The sequence below is a fragment of the Bolinopsis microptera genome, chromosome 11, assembly GCF_026151205.1.
Source record: "Bolinopsis microptera isolate Bmic1 chromosome 11, MBARI_Bmic_1.0, whole genome shotgun sequence".
Lineage (NCBI taxonomy): Eukaryota > Metazoa > Ctenophora > Tentaculata > Lobata > Bolinopsidae > Bolinopsis > Bolinopsis microptera.
Genome location: NC_087082.1, coordinates 18,095,728 through 18,117,990, shown reverse-complemented (window position 1 = coordinate 18,117,990; position 22,263 = coordinate 18,095,728). Strand labels below are relative to the sequence as shown.

The 22,263-nt window shown below is 38.8% G+C and overlaps 2 protein-coding genes across 26 annotated transcripts in view; both read right to left on the bottom strand.

The window, feature by feature from the left end:
• LOC134823189 (polyunsaturated fatty acid 5-lipoxygenase-like) overlaps positions 1-22,263 on the bottom strand; it is a 1,185,970-nt gene that overhangs the window by 621,400 nt on the left and 542,307 nt on the right. The gene's annotated exons all lie outside the window — the stretch shown is intronic.
• Positions 2,337-22,263, bottom strand: part of LOC134823177 (protein diaphanous homolog 1-like) — a 37,663-nt gene continuing 17,736 nt past the window's right edge. For 3 of the 25 annotated variants that reach the window (XM_063834541.1, XM_063834544.1, XM_063834543.1), the window contains exons 5-29: positions 18,621-18,775; positions 16,641-16,817; positions 15,657-15,856; positions 14,988-15,054; positions 14,606-14,715; positions 14,390-14,456; positions 14,162-14,225; positions 13,485-13,600; positions 13,271-13,382; positions 12,980-13,078; positions 12,061-12,205; positions 10,218-10,286; positions 9,171-9,848; positions 7,438-7,493; positions 7,070-7,292; positions 6,652-6,924; positions 6,437-6,513; positions 6,138-6,300; positions 5,542-5,647; positions 5,122-5,290; positions 4,737-4,866; positions 4,419-4,583; positions 4,124-4,293; positions 3,771-4,007; positions 2,337-2,876 (exon numbers count right to left, since the gene is read on the bottom strand). In XM_063834541.1, the coding sequence (XP_063690611.1) occupies positions 2,790-2,876; positions 3,771-4,007; positions 4,124-4,293; positions 4,419-4,583; positions 4,737-4,866; positions 5,122-5,290; positions 5,542-5,647; positions 6,138-6,300; positions 6,437-6,513; positions 6,652-6,924; positions 7,070-7,292; positions 7,438-7,493; positions 9,171-9,848; positions 10,218-10,286; positions 12,061-12,205; positions 12,980-13,057 (2,826 nt within the window). In that variant the 5' untranslated portion in view covers positions 13,058-13,078; positions 13,271-13,382; positions 13,485-13,600; ... (5 more) ...; positions 16,641-16,817; positions 18,621-18,775 and the 3' untranslated portion in view covers positions 2,337-2,789. Of the gene's footprint in view, positions 2,877-3,770; positions 4,008-4,123; positions 4,294-4,418; positions 4,584-4,736; positions 4,867-5,121; positions 5,291-5,541; positions 5,648-6,137; positions 6,301-6,436; positions 6,514-6,651; positions 6,925-7,069; positions 7,293-7,437; positions 7,494-9,170; positions 9,849-10,217; positions 10,287-10,897; positions 11,642-12,060; positions 12,206-12,979; positions 13,079-13,270; positions 13,383-13,484; positions 13,601-14,161; positions 14,226-14,389; positions 14,457-14,605; positions 14,716-14,987; positions 15,055-15,656; positions 15,857-16,640; positions 16,818-17,559; positions 17,806-17,983; positions 18,113-18,620; positions 18,776-22,263 lie in introns of those variants that run through there. The other 22 variants (XM_063834558.1, XM_063834559.1, XM_063834557.1 and 19 more) reach the window with 14 other exon arrangements.

The window sequence follows — 22,263 nt, the reverse complement described above, 5'->3', positions numbered from 1 at the left end:
GGTTTACTTCAAGTGCCTCGATTCGGGTCCTATTTGAGGAACTTACAGTTTCAAATGACTGAAAGGCTAGATTGAGCTCACCCTTTAGCTCTTCAGCTGTGGCTTGTGACTGGTTCTTAGCAGTGTTTGCCACACTCTTGACTGCTTTCTTCAGATTGTCTTGGCCTAGCTCAAGTGTTTCGAACTGCCTTCTATTAGCGATATTCGTTGCTTCCAACTTGTTGAAGCAGTTAGCAAGCTCAGCTCTTAAGTCTGGAGAGGACTGAGTCCGCGTGTTGGCCACTTGGTTCAGAGTATTGTTCTGTTCATCTACTGCCTCTCTAAGTAGGTTGAGGTCAGCTCTTAGTTGGTTCACTTTGTCTTCAATCGGACTGAGCTTTTTCGCGACTAAGACTTCCAGCTTTTTGTCTGAGGCAGTAGGTGACGAGATGATCAGGTCAGAGATTGCCTTTTGTTGCAGTATCTCTTCTTTAAGCGTAATAATACTGTCTTGTAGCACTGTCACCGCCGCCTTTAACTCAGAGCATTGACTGCATTCGGTACTTATTAGGTGACCCTTGAGGGGCATATCGCCCGCAGTTTCCATGTCGTCGTTAATTTCAGTGGTTGGCCCGTTAGCGGATAATAGGCTCCCGGTATCAGGTGCGACTAAAGAATTCTGATGAGGACCAAGGGGGACGCGAGGGGAGGTGTTGTTGCTACCCTTTTTTTCCTTTTTCTTTCTGTGCGACTTTCCCTTTTTTTTCTTCTTCGCACTTCTAGTGCAAGATTGATCCTTGGGGGTACCAAATTGAAATTTGGTATCAGTGTTACCAGACAGAGGTCCATCAGGGGTTACGTAGTCGCCCGAATTGTGTGGGCTCGGTTGGTCACGGAGAGACGGTGTGTTGTGCAACTGTAAGATGTTGCGGGTTGAATTACTCTGATCATCCTCACCTGGATTTTCGAAAACTAGTCTAATCGCGTTACTGTTGCCACTACACTGATTACTACAAAACGAGATCAGAGCCTTTTTTCTTTCTTGGGCTGAAAGGCTCAAGGGAAGATAATTGGCAAGGAGTTCCATTCTGATCACTGTTTCTTCGAGTTTATTGATGAGATGAGTGAGTAATTTCACCGTGTTCTTGCTTCCTGTAGACTCACAAGTTTCGAGTAGGTCACAGAGTTTCTTTTTGTTGAGAGAGACATTGTTGCTACCCTTGAGTCCGAGAGATGTCATCAAAGTGGACAGTGAAGACTTCTTGTTAGAATTGGCTGCTCTCTTCAGGAGATCAAGGGTGATGTATTTCAGAGTGATTGAGGAGCCCTTGTCGAGACTGGGATCAGTGTGGTCCACTTCTTCATCGGCGAAGGACTCATTGTGGCTGGTGTCGTCCGGGGTTGCTTTAGTTGTCTGTTTCTGCGTATCTTCGCTTTTCTGACTGCAGCTTGATATTCTTAGGGGCAGTGATTCGGCAGCAGTATTGTCTATCTCGTGTAGCGGAATCACCGGTTGGTCGAGTTGCACATCCAACGGCTTCATATCTGGCGATTCAGATAGCGGTGACTTGAGCTTGGTGGTGCTAGGCTCGGCAGTGGTGACTTCCTTCGTAGCAAGGTAGTCCTCCTCTATCCCCAGGGAGTGGTAAGTAAGTGTAGGTTCAAATAGTATCGAGGACTTTAAACCTTTAATCAAGAGATCGTTTTAAAATGAGGTCTGTGTCAGCCTTTCGGGGGAAATTTTCATCGACTTATGACCAATAACCTGATATAATAGACAAAAAGGCTTTCAACAGAGAACTCGAGAAATAAACAAATAGTACAGAAAAAGTTTCAAAAATATAAACTGAATATTCACGTTTAGACTTGGCAGCCATCTGACAGCTTTTCAAACCTAACAGTTACCTCCTCAACTCCCAGTCTAGGTTCCCCAGTATAACTTCGCGATAGGAATCCTGATATACTCAGTACTTTAAGTTTATATTAGGTATCTATCTTATAGTGATAATGACCACAGCCCCCTACGAAGAAGAATAAGACTCCTCCAGATCCAGTCTTTACCTTAAATTGTTCAGGACCATTAGCTGAAGTAGCTCTGATACGTCAGATTAGAACCTGTAAAACTGGCCTCCACAAGAATGTGTAATCGTATGATCATGAAAAAGAAAACTTGTGATCTTGCGAATCTCATTTACAAAGATTATAAAATAAATTTATACATTTACAAATCGTTGATCAAATTTAAGTTTAACAGTAAAAAGTATAGAACATCCTGCTGTAATATATGACCTTCCCATTGCACTGCTTTCTAATAAAATCATGCAACTAAATTGTTTGAGAACTATAGAGTATAAACATTGAACAATAAGTATATCGAGCATTAAAATTGAACAATCTTGCTTTCACAATAGCAAATTTGAGATGCCTCGCCTATAAATTTAGGAAAGCGAAAAGGCGATGATTTCCAATACCTAAACAGCTCGCCAGTTCTTCCAAAAACATTTGTGGCATTGTATCTTACTAAATTGTATTACCAAATATTGAATGGAATTCTACTAAAAACTTGAAAGTTAAACCTAAGTATTACAACAATAATGAATGTCCACAATCCCCGTAATAGCTTTTGTGAAAAAGTCTAGCAGTAGTTGCCTCTCCTAACATAACCCACAATAGTACACCGTTTCAAATTCACTGCTTGATAACTGATCCCACCCCAACTGACAAATCAAAAGGTGCACAATCACGACAGGTAACGTTGAAAATTCTTAAAAATATTATTCTATCTACTGATAAAAACTTGGTAATGATAATCAAGTCGGTATTTTGAGATCGCTTTGAGTATTTCTCTTGAACATTGAACTGTTTTTGAGCGAATTTGCTAGGTCCATCTGCACCATCTGAAAATAATGAGCAAATTTTATATAACAGACTGAGATAAAATTTCAAAACGTTTATGACCATAATCATTTTGACAGTAATACTAAACATGACTACTCAGTAGTAGGAAGGTAGGAAGCTGGAAGGTGGTAGGAAATACAGCACTGGTATCAAAACAATATCTACAAAAGATAACTCTCCTAACCTTAGGTTTGTTATCCCTACAAAAAAATAACTCTCCTAACCTTAGGTTTGTTACCTCTACAAAAGATAACTCTCCTAACCTTAGGTTTGTTACCTCTACAAAAGATAACTCATCTAACCTTAGGTTTGTTATATCTACAAAAGATAAATCTCCTAACCTTAGGTTTGTTATATCTACAAAAGATAAATCTCCTAACCTTAGGTTTGTTATATCTACAAAAGATAACTCATCTAACCTTAGGTTTGTTACCTCTACAAAAGATAACTCTCCTAACCTTAGGTTTGTTATCTCTACAAAAGATAACTCTCCTAACCTTAGGTTTGTTATCTCTACAAAAGATAACTCTCCTAACCTTAGGTTTGTTATCTCTACAAAAAATAACTCTTGTAACCTTAGGTTTGTTATCTCTTCAAAAGATAACTCTCCTAACCTTAGGTTTGTTATCTCTACAAAAAAAATAACTCTCCTAACCTTAGGTTTGTTACCTCTACAAAAGATAACTCTCCTAACCTTAGGTTTGTTACCTCTACAAAAAAAAATAACTCTCCAAACCTTAGGTTTGTTACCTCTACAAAAAAATAACTCTCCTAACCTTAGGTTTGTTATCCCTACAAAAAATAACTCTCCTAACCTTAGGTTTGTTACCTCTACAAAAAATAACTCTCCTAACCTTAGGTTTGTTACCTCTACAAAACGTAACTCTTCTAACCTTAGGTTTATTGGCGGAGGGTGTGGTAACTTTAGGTTTGGGCTTCAAATGAGCTATACATTGTGGCAGAGGATGAGTACACCTCTTTATACTGTCCACTAAGGACGTCTGGAACTCTGATAACATCTTCATGAACTCCTCACTGTCCGTGTTGGGGCTCTCTCCAAAACGTTCTAGAACTTTACTGTAGTCTGATTTCATTTGGGAGCTCTGCTCGTTCAGCAGGAATACGTTTTGCTGAAGTAAAGAGGGGTCAGTTTTAGTGCTGACATTGTGAAACAAAGTTGAATTGTTTGTTATCTTCGACACCATGATGGGTAATAATAACCAATCTATATTCTCAAATAATCTACCTGGAAGAATTTGACGAAGGAGCGGACGTCATCCACGAATAACTCCAGCTCCTTGTGCGCGTGATTATCAGGGGGACATTTCTGTGAAATATCGTTAGCCCGTCCTGATAGTTTGTTCATGTCTTGTTTCATGATGTCCACCTCCGCCGTCAACGCCACTATCGAAGAGGCTGCACGATTTGTAGGTTAACGAAGAGGTTAAAAAGTTTAAAACCTGGGTTTTTAGTGGTTTCAAACAATAATAAATAAGTATCAATAAGAATTGCAGACCCTTTCTATTGAATATTTGACTTACACTGGCTAGCACTATGAACAATCTCCAAGTCATTTACGAACTTGAGACAATCACCATCCAGGAGAACACACTGTTGTACAATAAAGTCCAACAGAGATACCGCCTTATCCTGGCTCTTGATGGTCGATAGCTTGGGCAGCGTCGAGCTCAACTTGAAACCGGGCGCTGAGAAGTTTGGAGTTAGATCTGATTTTCGGGAGTAGGTTATCGGAACTATTTTCACACTGAAAGAAGAACTGGGGGACATAAAATACTCGGGATAAAATGACAAGGAATGTAGAACTTTAACATCCCAGCGATGGCATTACTTATACTCACAAGTCTTTTTTATGGCAGCGTTCATCATGTTCCCGATGGCAAGGATCTTTTCCAAAAACCGCAGGAATGAGTTACTGTTAAGAAGAACTCGACAAACTTCGAGAATGTTGTCAACCATCCGTTTGATGTCCTATAAGGGACGTGGGAACGGGGTTAAGTTCGATTTTTAAAGTACTTAACTTAGACCAAATTGACTGATCAGGTAGGTTACTATTCAAGGTTATCGCGGGTCAAGTTAACTTTTGCAAGCTTCAAAATTAGCGCTTATTTTAATCCGATTATATTTAACCGTAACTCATAGTCATAATTAACTTGTTACACCTTTTCCATGTCTAGAATTCGATTTCAGCTCAATTTCATATTTTGTTGAATACAACCAGCTTACCTCAATATCATCTGGAATGGAGACGGTGACTTCAATTATGTTGAGTCGTTGGGTAAAGTAGGGTGTGTTAACCATAAACCACATCAGTTTATCTGCCTTGTCCAGCGAATCTACAGAACTTTCTGGAATCTTGCTGAACACCTTGTGATCCTCATTAGTGGGCGCGAATCTGAGGTTGGTTGTTATGGTGATTGGTGACCCGGTGACCGTCAAGGTTGTCATGGTGGAGCTCGTTCAATGAAACTTTACCATTACGTCATATCTCATGTTATCAGAAAGAATTTCAGAGCAATTTTCGATGATTTACGACTGAACCGCAGACTTCAACGAACACATATGTTACGCTGATTTTCTTTAAACGAAATTTTACCATGGAAGTTATAATATTAAAAAAGAACCGAACAAATAACTGATAATAACTTTTTAAGGGCGGTGACGTTCGAGTCCATGTTATCACCGTTCTTAATCCTGGCCACCAATTCCCCAATCGAACTCGGCTGTATTGAGGTACCGTGAAGGAAGATCCCTGATGTAAAATAGTTGTGATAATTACGATTGATTAATGTTTTGGGATACATTCATCCCAATTCACATGGACATATGATTGGGGTGGGTTTGAGTTTGGCGGCGGAAAGGATGTTTTGGAATTCATGGCAAGGAAAATTCAGACAAAGGTTAAAACTTCATATCAATAATATGCTGATTTTAGGATAAATTACAAAAACTAATGCGGTAGCTTCAACTATCTTATCGGACGTTATTTGAACGGACATTTCGTGAACGGATATATTTTTCAACGGACATTTAAATGGACGCTCGAAGGCATCCAAAACCATTCAAAATCTGAAATATTTTCATCTGTTTGGGAGTTTATGTATTTATCCCAAAAGTCCTTTCAACGAGTCAGCTACAAAAGTACCCCCCCCCCCCCCCCCCCCCCCCCATTAATGTCCGTTGAAATAAAGTCCGACAAGGTAAGTGAAAGTTGATGGCGCCTCCAAATATTAAGGACTGACCAATATTTTGGGAACGTTTCGAGTCTAGATAGTTCTGTTTCTCCTGAGATTTGTTCGGTTTAGCAAGCTCTTTGTGTTGTTTTGTGGCAAAGTATTCTTCCAGTAATATAACATCGATCATTGGTGAGACATCTACAAGATCTCCCCACACTGATTTCTTGAACTGAAAAATTTTATTATCTATGAACCTTGAAAACGAATTAAATATCGAAAGACAAACTGAAGCAGTCAGTTTCGTGGATCATATCGTCGGATATTAAAGATATAGCTAGACCTAATGAATAAATATAATAACTCACGGATATAGGAGGAATTTTCTGCCAATGGAGAGGCAGGACTTTAACTTTAGGGATAACTTGGGGTTGGTATTTGGCACCTGAATAGTTGACAATTTCATGATCATTAGTTTTCCCCCGCTAAGATCGTGATTACCAACCTTATTAAAAGAATAGCTTAAAAACTTCGTTTATTGTCCGTCATGAGATAGCTAATATAAATAAACTGTGGTACTTACTGCCTCTCTGGACAATGGATGCTGAAGGAGGTCTCGGAACTCCAGGGGGTCTGGGGGCACCAGGGGGTCTGGGGGCACCAGGAGGCCGAGAGGCACTGACAGGCGCTGGAGGTGGGGTGAAAGTAGCAGGGGGTTTAGGAACTACTTGAGTTACTGGTTTTGGAGGCTCAACTTTGGGTAGCTCTATAGGTTTGGGGGGTTCCGCTATGACACCGTACGAGTCCGAGTAGACATGATCTTCAGCTTCTTTGAGATCGGACACCTTTTGTTCATCTGGAAACAATTTAAACTAGATCGGGACACATCGTTAGCATCTAAAGTGACAGAAATTTTATAATAGTTGAAAACTAAATATTTTACTCTATTAGTATTACATACAGGCATAATGCATTATAATTTATATACGGACGTAGCTAACTTGATTTCTGGTTCTCTTTCTCCTCTTCTTTAATAGTTTTAACCGGAATATGAGATGGCTTAACAGGTTCAGCGGGTATAACTGGGGGGTCCGGTTGAACAGGAGGTGGTAAATTCTCAGTTTGCTCGTACAGAGGCTCCTCAGGTAGGTCAGCTGGAGGTGATGGTAGGTCGGGTGTTTTAGGTGGTGGTGAGGGTAGAGGTGGTTCAGGGATCGGCTCTGGCTGAAGAGGCAAAAAGGTGAAGCATTCATTTTAGGTGCAGAAAATATAATACTCTTTCAATATGTAGAGCCTTCGAAGGATTCCCCTTTTGGATTCATAATATAGTGTTGTTTCTTGAACATGATATAGCAGACAGCAGTCTTACCTTTAATACGGGTACTTTGATGACTGGATCTTCAATTACTGGAGAATTAGCTTGATCTGATGGATTGTTGATAGTGTAAGCTAATTGTTAACGGCAGGTTTCATATTTTGAATGAATTGCGTTCAATCAGAAATGTAGAGCAGTTAAAACCGGGTCTCATGCAGATCTCTCATTCATGAATATTATTTCACATATTATACCGTCCACAATTAACGTTAGATTTTGTATAATGCATAAAAATGATCATGCACTTAATTGAGCAGCAGTCAAAGATTCACGAATACATAATTAATCAAAATTATAAGCCTTAAAAGTTAAGCGGATCGAATTCTTAACGGACCGAATCCCTACCGCTTAATACCTACCGTACGGATAAGGGTGAGGTGATGAAGGGGGTTGGGGTTAGGGTCGGTTTAGGGCTGGGATAAGGGTTACGGTTCAGGTTACGGCAAGGGCTAGGGTTAGGGTATTGGGTAAGCTGTAGGGATTCGGTCCGTAAGGCTGTAAGGGGTCCGTTCCGCCAGCATATAAAACGTCAGCAGATCATGCAGATAATAACTTAGCAGTTAGCAAAAGGAAGAATTATATACAACCAAGACAGAAACATTTATTTTTCAGATTCAAACATTTATTTTACAAGATTGTTAAAAGTTGATTTGAAATCATGCCTAAAGAGGAGGTTTGTCTCAATAAGTCAATATGAGGGACCACATGCAAAACTGGTATATCTGTTTTTGATAGTTTTGAGATAAATGCATTTTACTGATTTAAAGATTCTATATCATGTGTAAAAAACACTTCTAAAAAATGGTATATCTGTCTATATACCATTTTTAAAACTAGAATTGTACCAAAACTGGTATATCTCACGATATACCATTTTTTCTATACTATAAACAATAAAATAATTTAACTGAGAATGGTATATCTGAAGATATACCATTTGGGCTGGCTAAAGTCTATAAAATGTGTATAGATATACCGGTTTTATAGAAGATAAGTTTCTTGAAGGTGGTCTATCTGCAGATATACCATTTTGTTTTCATGATTGTTAAAAGCTAAAATGGTATATTGTAACATATACCAGTTTTGGAAAAATAAAATTTCACTTTTTTTCAAAAATTTCTTCAAAATTGTTCAAAAAAAGTTCCAAAGATGCACCTTTTCACCCTGAAGACTATGAGCTACCTGCGCAAAATTGGTATATGTTCAGATATACCAGTTTTGCATGTGGTCCCTCATATATAATGTGCGGAATTCGGATCGTGAATGATTACACAGAAAGATAAAATTGATTATTAGACAGGAAAGATTATAGATTAATCGTTCATTAACTAATTAAGATTACAATAAAATTTACGGACAGAGAGAATCAGGGAATAGTGAAGGGTGAGTGAATAACATGGAACAATGTCGATGTCATTTAAATCACAGGGCACAATGTATTTAAAAAGGATCATATTTTATGAATAAATCATTAAGTTTGGCATGAAATCATTTAAATTAAGTGTAAAGTACGCGAAGACGAAGAGGACAGTAAAATACTAAACACCAAGATAAAAAGTGTCGAATTTAGCTTTTAAGCCTGGTATAGCTCAGCAAAACTAAAGAGTAGTCCAAAGCAAGACTATAAGCGGTCAGTTCACACAAGGATAGGCGCTAGCCTATACAACAAGTATTTTAGCTTGAAAAGAGAAAGATAAATTAGCTCACTCCCACTCACTCTTACCGACCTATGTTAGATGATTTGGAGAAGGTTCTAGTCGGAGGCAAGGGAGCAACTTTAGTTGGCAGCGGTGGAGGTGGAGGTACAAGCTTCGTCTCGGTCACATTTCGATTAGTCTCATCAGCGTATATTAATTCATCACTGTCAGCGTACAAATTCTCATCACCCACTACTAAAATACCGGACAATTCCTCACTGATACTGTTATCCTTCCTATTACTGTCCACGTGATCATTACTTTTAGAAACCGCTTGGGGGATACCGTTCGTAGGAGTTCTTAAGTTCCTGAGACCGTTAATAATTTTGTTTTCCAGAGCACCCCCTCTCATCTCCGGAGGTGACATTGGCAGCTGACTTATCCTATCATCAAACACGAACACTTGACCGTTCTCTGGTTGCTGGTTGTTTTGGGGCGGTGCACGAGGTGGCAGACTAACGTTGGAGTCCCTCCTAGGAGGAGGGGGAGGAGGGAAGAAGGGCTGAGGAGACTGGCTATTTGCGTAGTTGTCACTGTACTCGCTACTTCTCTCACTAGACCCGACACTGACTGACCCCACACTCTCACGGTGGAGCCGGGCCCTGGGGGAGGACAGCTGAGGAGAGGAGGAGGCGGAGGAGGGGTTCTGAACTTGGTTCTTGGAATCACGCTTCAGGGATGAGCGCTTTCGTGGGACCGGCGGTGGTTCTGGTGTGGACGTAGGGTTTACTTCAAGTTATACAAACATTTGGGGCGGCTTGGGTGCAACACAACGTGTCACATAATGGGTCACATTTGTCACAAATATGCTGTGATTACTTTCTTTTTATGGGTCAATATTAGCAAAAATATCAACGGAAAAGTGCTGAAAACGTAGGTTAGCATCATGCAATGTAGATTGGCCTGAAATGGGCTGGATGATTTTAAAAAGTTCGAAATTGTGCTTTGAAATACCCCACTTCTCACTTCACACTGTTACCTCTAGTCACACGCTCACACTCCCTAAAAAGTAAAATTGCTCACAAAAATCACACTTAGCAGTTAGCATGCAAGTAATCCCACTCTAGCTCACTCTACCTCGAGGATGGTACATTTGTACTCCGTTCATTGGAAATACTCGCGGCGGGATTCTAGGAACTCTCGATACTGCAAATTTGGCAATCCATTAACTGATTAGTTATTTAATTGATATTTAAGAGATTATTATAAAGCCAAAGATACCAATACCAATAGAGCACTTCAAGCTATAACTCTTTGCTGGTCTTTACTTTTTCTACCACCTTCGTTGCTGTTGACAAAATGTAGTTCACCCCTTCAGATTAGCAAGAGATTCTTCGATTGAAAGAAGCAATGTTTGAATATTTTACAATTAGTATAAGTTAATTAGTCGCCATTCCTCTTTACAGTCCAGCCTTCGCCATAACCTGGCCAGATTTAAAAACAAGATTTCAGAATTGGGGGATTTCTATTGATTATCAAGAATTGAAATGATGAGTGAGATTATGTAGCGATAAAACAACATCCAACATGCAATACAGTAATAATTAATAATGTTACGTTTAACATTTATTGATAACATAGCTAAAATATCCTATGCAAATCCATAACCATGTACACGTCATCATACAACTACTAAATTACATAACAAACATTCAACACAGAGGACGCATCAACAAAGAACATTCAGGGTATAACAGGCACCCTTATTATAAGGGTACCAGAGACCCATATAATTAGGGTACCAGAGTATTATTCACCGTTGAAGGCCAGGTTCTCGTGAGGATCCTGCACCACATACTGGGACTCTGGATCCTCCACTAGGTCGCTTCTAGGAGGAAGAGACGGAGAAGGAAGAGACGGAGGAGGACGTGTAGGAGGAGGGAGGGAGGGAGGTCCGGGAAGTTGGGGTACCGGTCTACGAGGTGGCTTTGCAGGTTCCCTATTTTGGAGGGAAGGAGCGAAGTAAATTTCTTCATCGTCATCAGCTGGTTTGACCAGAGAGGGAACATTGTAAATCTCGTCATCTTCTTCTTCCAAAGCAGCTTCTCTGTTAACTTGTGTGTATTTTGGAGGTTTGTCAGGACTTTTGTTCGGGTCTGTTGACAGTTTGGCTTGCTTGATATCCACCAGTTCAAACGATTCTTTTCTCTGGCGAATTGTGCTAGGTTTCTCTACAGGTTTTGGGCGCACCATTGAGTAAGCATGGGTTCTTGTTCTGATCGGCGAGAAGAACCCGTCAGCTTCAGTGGATATCTTCCTTCCAGGAGAGGGTTTAACAGGAATTGCATCATAGATAGGATCCTCATCCTCACCCTCACCCTCACCCTGATAAATAGGATCCTGATCCTGATCCTGATATTCATAGACTGGTTCTTCAGTTGTCTTGTCTTCTCCTGTCTTAGGAGAGTCGTAGATAGGTTCCTCATCCTGGTAGATAGGCTCATTTTCTTGACTACCAACCATAACATCGTACGGGCACTCTTCCTCTGGGTCTGATGGAACTGTCCGTCGACAATGTTAGAACATGACAATAACAGACGCTAACATTCACTATTCACACTGCTTCACTGGTATTACCAATTCACTAATATGACCACGGTTACACTGCTGTTAAAACTGAGATCCTTATTCCATGAAATTACCGCGGTTTAAAATTAGATAGATATTCAGAATTTTGGACATATGAGTTGCAATTCATAGACGTTCAATGTCATTCCCAGATCTACGAGTTTTCTATGTCAATCGTGAAAATTTCAAGGAATAAGGAAAATATCGTCGGACAGAACTCTCACAAAGTACAGTGGACAAATTAGGAAGTTGCAAGATACTACTACCGGTAGAGAGAATATGCACGTGCAGTAGAGAGAATATGCACGTGTTGTGCATAACCTCCCTACTGACAGCACCAAGTAGAAAGTACCTGATTCGTGAGGAGGAACAGGGGGAGGTATCCTGTCAGGAGGGGGTCCGGAGACCTGTTGTACCAGAGGGGATCTCCTGCCTGTTACCGGACTTTCTGTGGAGTGGTGCAGTGGGGGTCTTCTCGTAGGATGGAGTGCACGGCTCTGGGGGTGGTTGTTGTTGTAAGAGAGATAAACATAGATCGTACACAATCTCAAGGGCAAGTTAAATGTGTTTGTCAGTTGTCATAGTCACTGATACAGGGAGAATAAAAAGTATATCCGTCACATTTTGTCTCAAATTATCACAGTTTGTCACAGTTTGTCACAGTTTGTCACAGTTTGTCACAGTTTGTCACAGTTTGTCACAGTTGACACAGTACATATTGTCTTATACATAATTAACCTTCAACGTCCCCACACCCCGTGTTATAATCAACAGGGCAGAGTCTGTCACTGTACTTCACAAAGAGATTGGAACTAAACCGCCTGTCCGCCGCTTCGTCCTCATCCATACTGTCATCTGTCAGTGGGTCTGGTAGACAGTACTCTACATGACTGTCACTATAACTGTTTCTCTTTTTATCAGAGTTGCGATATAATACTAGTCCGGTCAGGTAAATGTTGTCATTGTCAGGAGGATGTGTAGAGTCAGTTAGTGAGGTCAGGGAAGGTCGGTGATGCCGAGGGAGGGTCTTAGGTGGCAGTGGAGGGGGAACACTGTCTTCCAGCATCTCTGTAGAGTCAGGTTTGTATCAGGTTTGAGATAAGCGAAACAACATATCAAGATATGTGGACAAGATACGGGATAAAGATAATTTGACACAGAATGCATTACAACAATGCGACTCATAAACAATACTCCAATCCGGATTTTACAACATATCAAGCGTAAGTTTTGCTATGGTAATGGTAAGGATGAAACGGTTCAAAACTCACGAAATTCCACATCCTCGTAGTTACTGGAGATGGATTCTTCTCTGTTGGAGTTGGTGGAAGACTGACTACTGATGTCATCTGTAGAGGGGGACACAATGTCTGCGGAGTATACTGTTATCTCTTTATCTCTTTAATTATCTACATATTGTTCAATTATGTCTCACTTCGCCGTCTGAGGATTCTTATCTTGAAGATATTAAAGTCGATAAATTTTATTATTTTATCATAACAACTTTGTCTCATCTGGTTAGTAACAATTACACAATCACGTTAACAAATAGCTGAACTGACTAGCAAGCTTTGGGCTGTAAGAGTGAGAGGGAGGAGGCAGGGAGACGTTAGCAGAAACTGCAGTCACTAGCTTCCGCTCTATGTCGTCCAGCAGTTGATACATCTTGTTCGCCTGGTTTAAACACAGTTATTAATGATTTTATCTGGTGATCGTTTCAATTGTTCCTCAATCTTATTGAAATTGCTGAAAAATGTGGCGACTTTTCACATGTACCTGAGCAGCACACTCCTCTTCAGCCTCGTACTCTTTCAGCACTTCCAACATTGACTCCAGCTGTTGCTTTGCTAGGTTCACCAGATGAGTTCCGATCGGTTTTGCAGTGCTTCCAACTGCGAGGTTAACTTGTTTAGTGTTTACACCGGCTCAACACGCTTCCACTGGTATTACAACTCTAAATTACAACTCTCAGTATCACTCTTAAGGATAAAAAAGAAGATTCTCATTTATTGATCATTTATTCAATCAAAGGTCGACTTTTGAACAGGTAATTAGAACAACATTTTATTTTAGATGGTTAAAGTTTAATAGTGTCACGTGTGAGGTTTATTGTCAATGTTCCAATAATGTCTATTGGATGCTAGTCAGTTATAGTGAAGTATGCTAAAGCCCTGGTATCATAAGTTTCTTGCTTGAGCAAAGAGAGTTTCTGTCGGTATAACTTCATGAGATGATAAACAAATATGTATTAGAAGAAAGACAAAATTTATTAATACGAGAGGTATTTGATAACTTATTACTTACACTTCTTTACATCTCCTGCAAGGTAACATTCAAATTTAGTTAGTCTCGATCTAAGTCTTTATTAAGATCTAACAAGACACAAAGTTCATAATGGAATAACATTCGAGTTAATGCGGAATTAGGGGATCAATAATTGTGCAAACAATTACCTCTGTTAACAGCGGGGTGTAACGGGGAAGAAAATACTCCTATCTCGTAGGCTTGCTTGATCGACTGACGGGGTAGTTTAATTGAAGAACTAAGAAGAATTATAAACGTTTGTATGGACAGTCTTACTTATTTTATTCTTTTCTAATTAATTATTGCATGCCTGAAAAATTCAACAACAAATCGTTTAAGTGGTTGAAATGATATTTCAAAATAATTCTTAATCTTACCGCAACCCATTCCTCTCGTCTCTCGATAATGTCATCCACCTTTAGCTTTCCTTTTTGTATCATGAAACTGAAATAGGGAAATTACAGGGTAAAATATTTTCAAGCATTGTCTATTTTTAACAACAATCGCCATAAAACTTATTCATGAGTATATAATTACTTGTGTCGACATTTCTCTTTTTTCTCCTAAAAAAGAACAGTAATATTGTTGGTCACCTGAATTCCTTCTCATCTTTATTATTCGTAGGGACTATGGTGAATCCTTCATTTCCAAATCGTTTAATTTCGTTGAGCTCTGGATTTAGGACTATCGTATTCAGCGGAGCCTGGGATTTTGAAAATCGATTTCAGTGATGATTCACATTGAACAAATTTAAAGCGCGCTCGTCCGGTCGCGCGCAAACCGTCAACGTGAATGCTGAAAAGCCAATCAAGACTTAGTTCGCGTGTTCCATTTTAGCACATTTGCCACTGTCCTAGCTGAGTGGCATCACGCCATGGTTGTTTACCGCTCTTTTCTTGATGTTATTTTCACGTTTTATTCACTCAAAATATGTCAGTTTACATAAAATCTATCAACATACGTTAATTAACAAACCTCATAACTTTTGGAGGAGTCTATTTTATAGTAACTGAGTTTCCCCTGTGTAACTTTGACGAAACGCCTGAAAGTGCAATGTAAAATGATATGCGTAAGCCATAACACGTAATATATAGAACATCTAGTGTAATCTGATTGTGGGAAATGTGCTTGTTTTTACTTCCTAGTGTCCAATGTTTAATAACAAATCGTATGATTTCTGCCTTAGACATTATATTCAGATCGAATGTTTATGATAATACAGGGTGGGCCAAAAGTCAGTGTGCAAACGTTGGCCTTAATAGCTCAGTCGCTGAGTGCCCAATTGAAATACTTCCTTCTGGTATGACTTAGTACCACCACTGGTTCGAGGAATTTGTCAACTCGAAAAATATTCGCGTTAATTTTTTTCAAATGGAGGTTCATTTTCACATTTATTTGATAGTTTGGATAGTCGGATCAAGCTAAATGTTATAATAATGTATATAATATTCGATCAGATTTTTGCATAAATTTCCTTACAGTGAAAAAAACTGCAATGAACGAAAAATTCGGGTTAGAAAAAAATTCCTGACATATCAGCCAGTCTTTTTTTAACTTGTGACTGTCACTCAGCTATAATCACTGAGCAAACAATATAATCTGGCAGGAGAAAGATAATGCTGTTCAGTGTGCTTTTTCACTTACTTTTTAGTTCCACCCAGAGCATGTGGTCCCTTCTTGTCTAGATACCCCTCAATCAGTACATTCTCCTCCACCAGACACAGGTCATCCTCGTGTCCAATACTGGACAGACACTTCTGAACTTTATCCTGCTCTGAAACATCTGAGAGGCCCAGTTGGTAGGTTTGTTCTGTGGTTGTTGTGATGATTATCTGACCTTCACTCTGAAAGTTTACAGTTATAGAACACTTTCCATAAGGAGGATGTTTTTGAAATATTGAGAAATGTTAAAGAGGGGCGTGTCACAAGTTTCCGTAGAACGACTCATTCTACACTCATTCTACACTCATTCTACACTCATTCTACACTCATTCTACACTCATTCTACACTCGTTATACACTCATTCTACACTCATTCTACACTCATTCTACACTCATTCTACACTCATTCTACACTCATTCTACACTCATTCTACACTCATTCTACACTCATTCTACACTCATTCCGAATGAGTGTAGAATATTCCCAGTTCTGTGAGTACTGAGCATATATTTAATATTTCCGATTTAGGACAAATATTCGTCAGAGTATTTTCTGCAGAATTGCAAACCACTCACTGCACGACTTAACTGCCCAACATGTGGTGTTGTCATACTCCCGGCTGACACGACCAGGGGACTTTATAGCTATATGCTGAGCATTAATTAGGACTATCATGACAAATAATACTGCTAACATTTGTCATAATGTCAGTACATACCACTTAGATACCAGTGCGTATCAATACATATCAGTACATACCACTTTAGATTTATTCTCGAAGATAAAATCTCAAAATTACTCTAACATTGAAAGTAAATAAAGGTAATCAATTCAATTAATAACACTTATTTATTAATGTACCAATTAATACAATTGGTGCATTAGTAAATAAAGGTAAATAACTAGTACATACTAAGATAATTAATAAGTACACACCACTAATTAACTGATTAATTAGTACATACCACGTCATGATGTGAGATCTCTTCAAAAGGTATCTCAATTGGTTTCTTGCCCCTCACAATGTACTGAACTACATTGGCACTGAACACAAACTGCAACATCTTGCGTTGCCCATCATCCTTCTGGAGCTCGTACACTTTGAAGATGGGGTTGCTCTGTGACGTAGCTTGGTTGCTTCCCTGTGAGTTGCTGTCAGATGGTTGTTGATAGTGTGAATATTGTAGGATAACTTGGGACTACGTAATCAAGGGGAAATGCATTTCTCTTAATAGAATGTTTAATCGATGTTGATTTTCTTCAGAGCAGTTTCTTTTTTCAAGAAAAAACCTCATGCTGTCAGATGACCATGCTTTAGGATTTGCTGTAATGTTCCAAATCTCCGACAGGAACTTTATAAGATATACATTATTTATTTTAAATAACGCATTCGATGTATAGTGTTATATCCGTCATAACTTAATTCATTAATATTTCAAATTAGCGGAAGTCCTGGGTCATGCAGCCTTTCAAGTATAAATTATAGTTGACAAGTTGACACAACATACAACAAAAGTTCATGGCAGCGAAATGTTTGACATTCAAAGGATAACCGATCACATTAGTGACACTTATGATCTTTTAATGACCATTACACAAACACTTATCCCTCATCAATCAGATCGACTCAGCATACACTTAACTATTGACCTTACTGCACATCCAAATAGTTCAATAAATACCATTTAAAATTTACAGACGATAATTATTACAGCGTTACATCGGACAGAGATGTTGGAACACGATGTAAAGGTTATGACAATCACAGAGAATGCAGGTCTACGTGCACATTCTCGTGCATATGCACGTACATATATGCACGTGGTATTGCCACGTATATCTCCACATCACAATAGAGAGAGATCAAGGGTGCAGTGTATTTACAAAAGGTTGCGGGATAGGATCGAAGAAGCGGCTCTGAACCCTAGAGATGGTCTTGATGGAGGTAGGTTCGGACTTGTGTTTAGACCTTCTCTTAAACCCAGGTGAGGTGGGTGACTTCTCCATTCCACTAGGACCAGGGTATTCCGGGATACACTCAGCGCTTCCCATACTGGTTATACTTCTCATGTGCCGGAGTGAGAACTTCTTGCTCAGCTTGGGCGACTTAATGGAGGACCGGGCATCTGACTGGGTAAGGTGGGGTAACACGGTAATTAGGTCATTAATTAATTAGTTGATTAATTGATTACAAACACTGTATGACATAATGAATTAATTACGGTAATTAAGTATTGAACTTACGAAATTAAGACGATAAAACAAGGTACGAGTGATTGAAGGTCAACACAACAGTTAGACATGTGACCTCTTCTTCTGTTTCCATGGTGGGCACATCAGGTACTATATTGTCTACAGAACCCTTCCTGCCCTTTTTTGTCATGGAACGGATTCGTTTCATTGACTTCATTGAGAAACTACGTTCCCGGCTTAGCTCCTTAGATTATGCTAATTAACTTTAAGCCTTCAATTTTATCTCACACTAAATTTTGAAACTGAAGTCACTATAATTTTTCATATGAAAATTTGATCAAAGCCTATGGCATATAATAATTGTGTCAATGTTATGTTACTATAGTACTATGTATATCTAATGTAGGGGTGACTATTGAAACTCGTTGACAACTCAGTATATCTGAACCTTCCTACGGTATCATTATAACTTTGAAGCCCCTCAGTTTGAGTTTGAAGCCTTTAAGTTTTACTCCAACTTTATAAGAGTGCATAGGAACTAATGGGTGTTAACTGGGGGTACATTGCAATTAGGCGCCCATTGTTAGCGAAAGGGAAACTAATCTTATCTTAAACTATTGTTTTTGTTTTAGACACCTCGGTTGTCACATACTTATTATCTGATTCAAGAAACTGTGACAGGATAATAAAAACACCCAAGGGAAGGAAAAGTTAGGACGACTCGCAAAGCTAAAACCCGACTTGTAACAAACCTGCGACACGACAGACACATGGCCAGACGGGGGTGGGGGAGGTTTGCGTTGATGTTGAGGTGGGGATTGAGGTTGTGGTTGAGTGGCAGTAGGATTGTTGTCCATTAGTTGGAGCTTCTCGGCGTAGGTTGGGAGTTGTTTTATTGTCAATTTACCTGTAAGAGAGTGTGTTCAGTAAATCTTATTCGTAACTTCTGGTTTGTACTGAGCTGCAATTACTTTACATTGATTTCAGAAATTGTTGGCTTTCTATTGTGTGAATATCTACGTATTCAAATAGTTAGAAGCACTACCATTATTGGTAGCAGTGATTAAGTTGCACCAGAAGTATCAGCAGCAGGTGAACAACCATGGAAATACCGTTACCATGGAGATACCGCTTGGTAAATTGTAAATGTTCGGAAAATATCCTGACTTCCAGCAGCGTTAAAATCAAGACGCCATGTTAAAAATATCGGAGTAGGTGTAAGCCCTACCTTTAAATTATGTTTCTGCCATTTTTCTATAGATGTAGTTTACAATTTTCAGCATACAAGTATAAAGTGTCGAATCCGTTGACAAAGACAGAACTACTACTAGGGAACGGCCGAAATTTCGATTAAATTCGGTTCAAGAATCCTTTCTCTCCTCATTTTCGTATTTAAATCTTAGATTCATTAACAAAATTAATTATGTACTAAGCTATATGGTATTTTTCTGGTCTACAGTTTTATTGAACTATTATGGTCGATAGTGGCATTTTGGCATTTGCCAGAATTCTTCAGAATCCGGATAGGTTAACTGTTGGAAATACACAACATGACAACATAGCACATATAACCAAAGTAAGATTGAGTACCTGTTGACTGTTCGCTGTTGCGAAATACTTTGGTAATGACCAATGATATTGAGTGATTAATCGTTTAATATTTTATTACCAATCAATACATTGTCTCAATTTAAATTTTAATGTTAATTGATCCTTAAGGGGGCATACACCAAAACAGTGGTTTGTGCCGTCCAGACCAAATGACCTCATAGGCAGTTCAGTGACCTTCTAGCGCACCGTTTCCACACCAAAAAAAATTATTTTGAGAATTCCCATTTTTGTAATCGAGCATTTCCTGGTTGAGAGTGCAATTTTCGGAAAAAATTATTTTGTGGTTGAGACGCTATAAATAAATAATTTCTTGCGGTATCGGGTTGAAATTTTGCTCGCCGTTTATTCACATCTATTTCAAGGTGTGTGTAAAATCTTGATATCGTATCTAAAAAGGCTGGTGTGTTATGAATTTTTAAAGTCAAAAAGCTAAAATTGTCCTTTTCAGGCTTATTTTAACAAAAAGACAGTCAGGGAAGATCGGATTGATTTGATGCTTGACATCAAATTGTTCTCTGAATTCTGGCGCAGTTTTTGATGCCCTCAAAAATGTTTTTACTCATTCAGCTTCAGATCTATTGGACCTCAAAGCCAAACAACAAATTTAGGCACATTTTTCGGTTTTAATATTTACTGATTTTTCTAAAATTTTGATAGGAATGTGCTAGTGACTTTTTGAAGGGTGCGAAATAACCGCAACTAGCACATTTATATATGAGTTATGAACAACAAAACACCCTAAAATGCTTCCCTTTGAAGTTATGGGAGAAAATGTGATTTTTTATCTGCAAAGCCAAAAAATCACATTTTCTCCCATAACTTCAAAGGGAAGCATTTTAGGGTGTTTTGTTGTTCATAACTCATATATAAATGTGCTAGTTGCGGTTATTTTGCACCCTTCAAAAAGTCACTAGCACATTCCTATCAAAATTTTAGAAAAATCAGTAAATATTAAAACCGAAAAATGTGCCTAAATTTGTTGTTTGGCTTTGAGGTCCAATAGATCTGAAGCTGAATGAGTAAAAACATTTTTGAGGGCATCAAAAACTGCGCCAGAATTCAGAGAACAATTTGATGTCAAGCATCAAATCAATCCGATCTTCCCTGACTGTCTTTTTGTTAAAATAAGCCTGAAAAGGACAATTTTAGCTTTTTGACTTTAAAAATTCATAACACACCAGCCTTTTTAGATACGATATCAAGATTTTACACACACCTTGAAATAGATGTGAATAAACGGCGAGCAAAATTTCAACCCGATACCGCAAGAAATTATTTATTTATAGCGTCTCAACCACAAAATAATTTTTTCCGAAAATTGCACTCTCAACCAGGAAATGCTCGATTACAAAAATGGGAATTCTCAAAATAATTTTTTTTGGTGTGGAAACGGTGCGCTAGAAGGTCACTGAACTGCCTATGAGGTCATTTGGTCTGGACAGATTTGGTGTATGCCCCCTTAAACATGTTACTTCAATCTCCCACAATACTTCAAGCTTTTATATTAATAATACTTAATAACTTATATAATAATAGTGGTCAGATTACTTGTCTGGTCCACCAGCCGGTGTAAGCCTGGACTTTGGACAGCGTTAAAACTCGGCCTTATAATCCAGGGTTATCAGCATTACAAAAGGATAATGACAGATATGAGACATAATTCTGCTACTTAGCTGTTCTTTATCTATGACTCGAGTTCAGGGGGATCAGCTCGATCTTTTAGCTCATGTTTAATACAAGACGATCCGTAATTGGCACAGTTTTTATGAATACATTTGGGATGTCACAATTCGGGCCAATAAGCATAGGAACTATAGCATTCATACGTCTTTCCTTGTAGTTGTCATTCCTCTTCTTTCCTCCTCTTTCCTCCTCATTCCTCTTCTTTCCTCCTCTTTCCTCCTCATTCCTCTTCTTTCCTCCTCTTTCCTCCTCATTCCTCTTCTTTCCTCCTCTTTCCTCTTCTTTCCTCCTCTTTCCTCCTCATTCCTCTTCTTTCCTCCTCTTTCCTCCTCATTCCTCTTCTTTCCTCCTCTTTCCTCGTCCCACACTAATAGTTATTACTCTCTTCTGGGCAGTAACCTACCCTTCACAATGTATACAAATACTTTCTCACATCCAGGAGTGGTTTATTGTGACTTGGGTAGTTTTATTTCTCTGTGTTAAAGTGCTGCCTCGCTAGATTACCCAAGATGTAAATAACGAATGTGTCAACCGAAACAGCCAGGAAATCGTAGGACGGTGTTTCCAAATTAGGATGAAATGAGTGCTATGTGCATGGAACCCATAGTACCCTTTTTTTAATTATAAATTCTTACTCGCTCCAACTGTGAATAATTAATAATTAAGTTTGAACACATTTCTACTTTCTATTCCGTTATTAATAACTAGATAATATAGAAGATAAGTTCCCATCTGCATCCTTCCCCGATAATCTACGGTCTATAAAACCAACCAGACAACTGAAAAAAACACGTGTTTATTAATGGTACAGTCTAGAATCTAGATCTTATAGGAAATGAACTAGCAAGTGGTACGTGCCCACCTAATGTGGGTACAGTTGGGCATGTTGCTATTAGTTACAGAGTTGCATTATTTTCTGTTCAGTTTAGCGTTGGAATGTTTCTCTCCGTCTCGTGAGACCCCACGATTAGTATCCTAGAACCTGACACTGAGACAAACTAGCAGTTATATCAAGAGCAACAATTTTAATATTAAGTCCAGATTATGTTCATAATATATGACTAAAATATGAACGATTAAAGGACCAGTTAACTGAAAAAT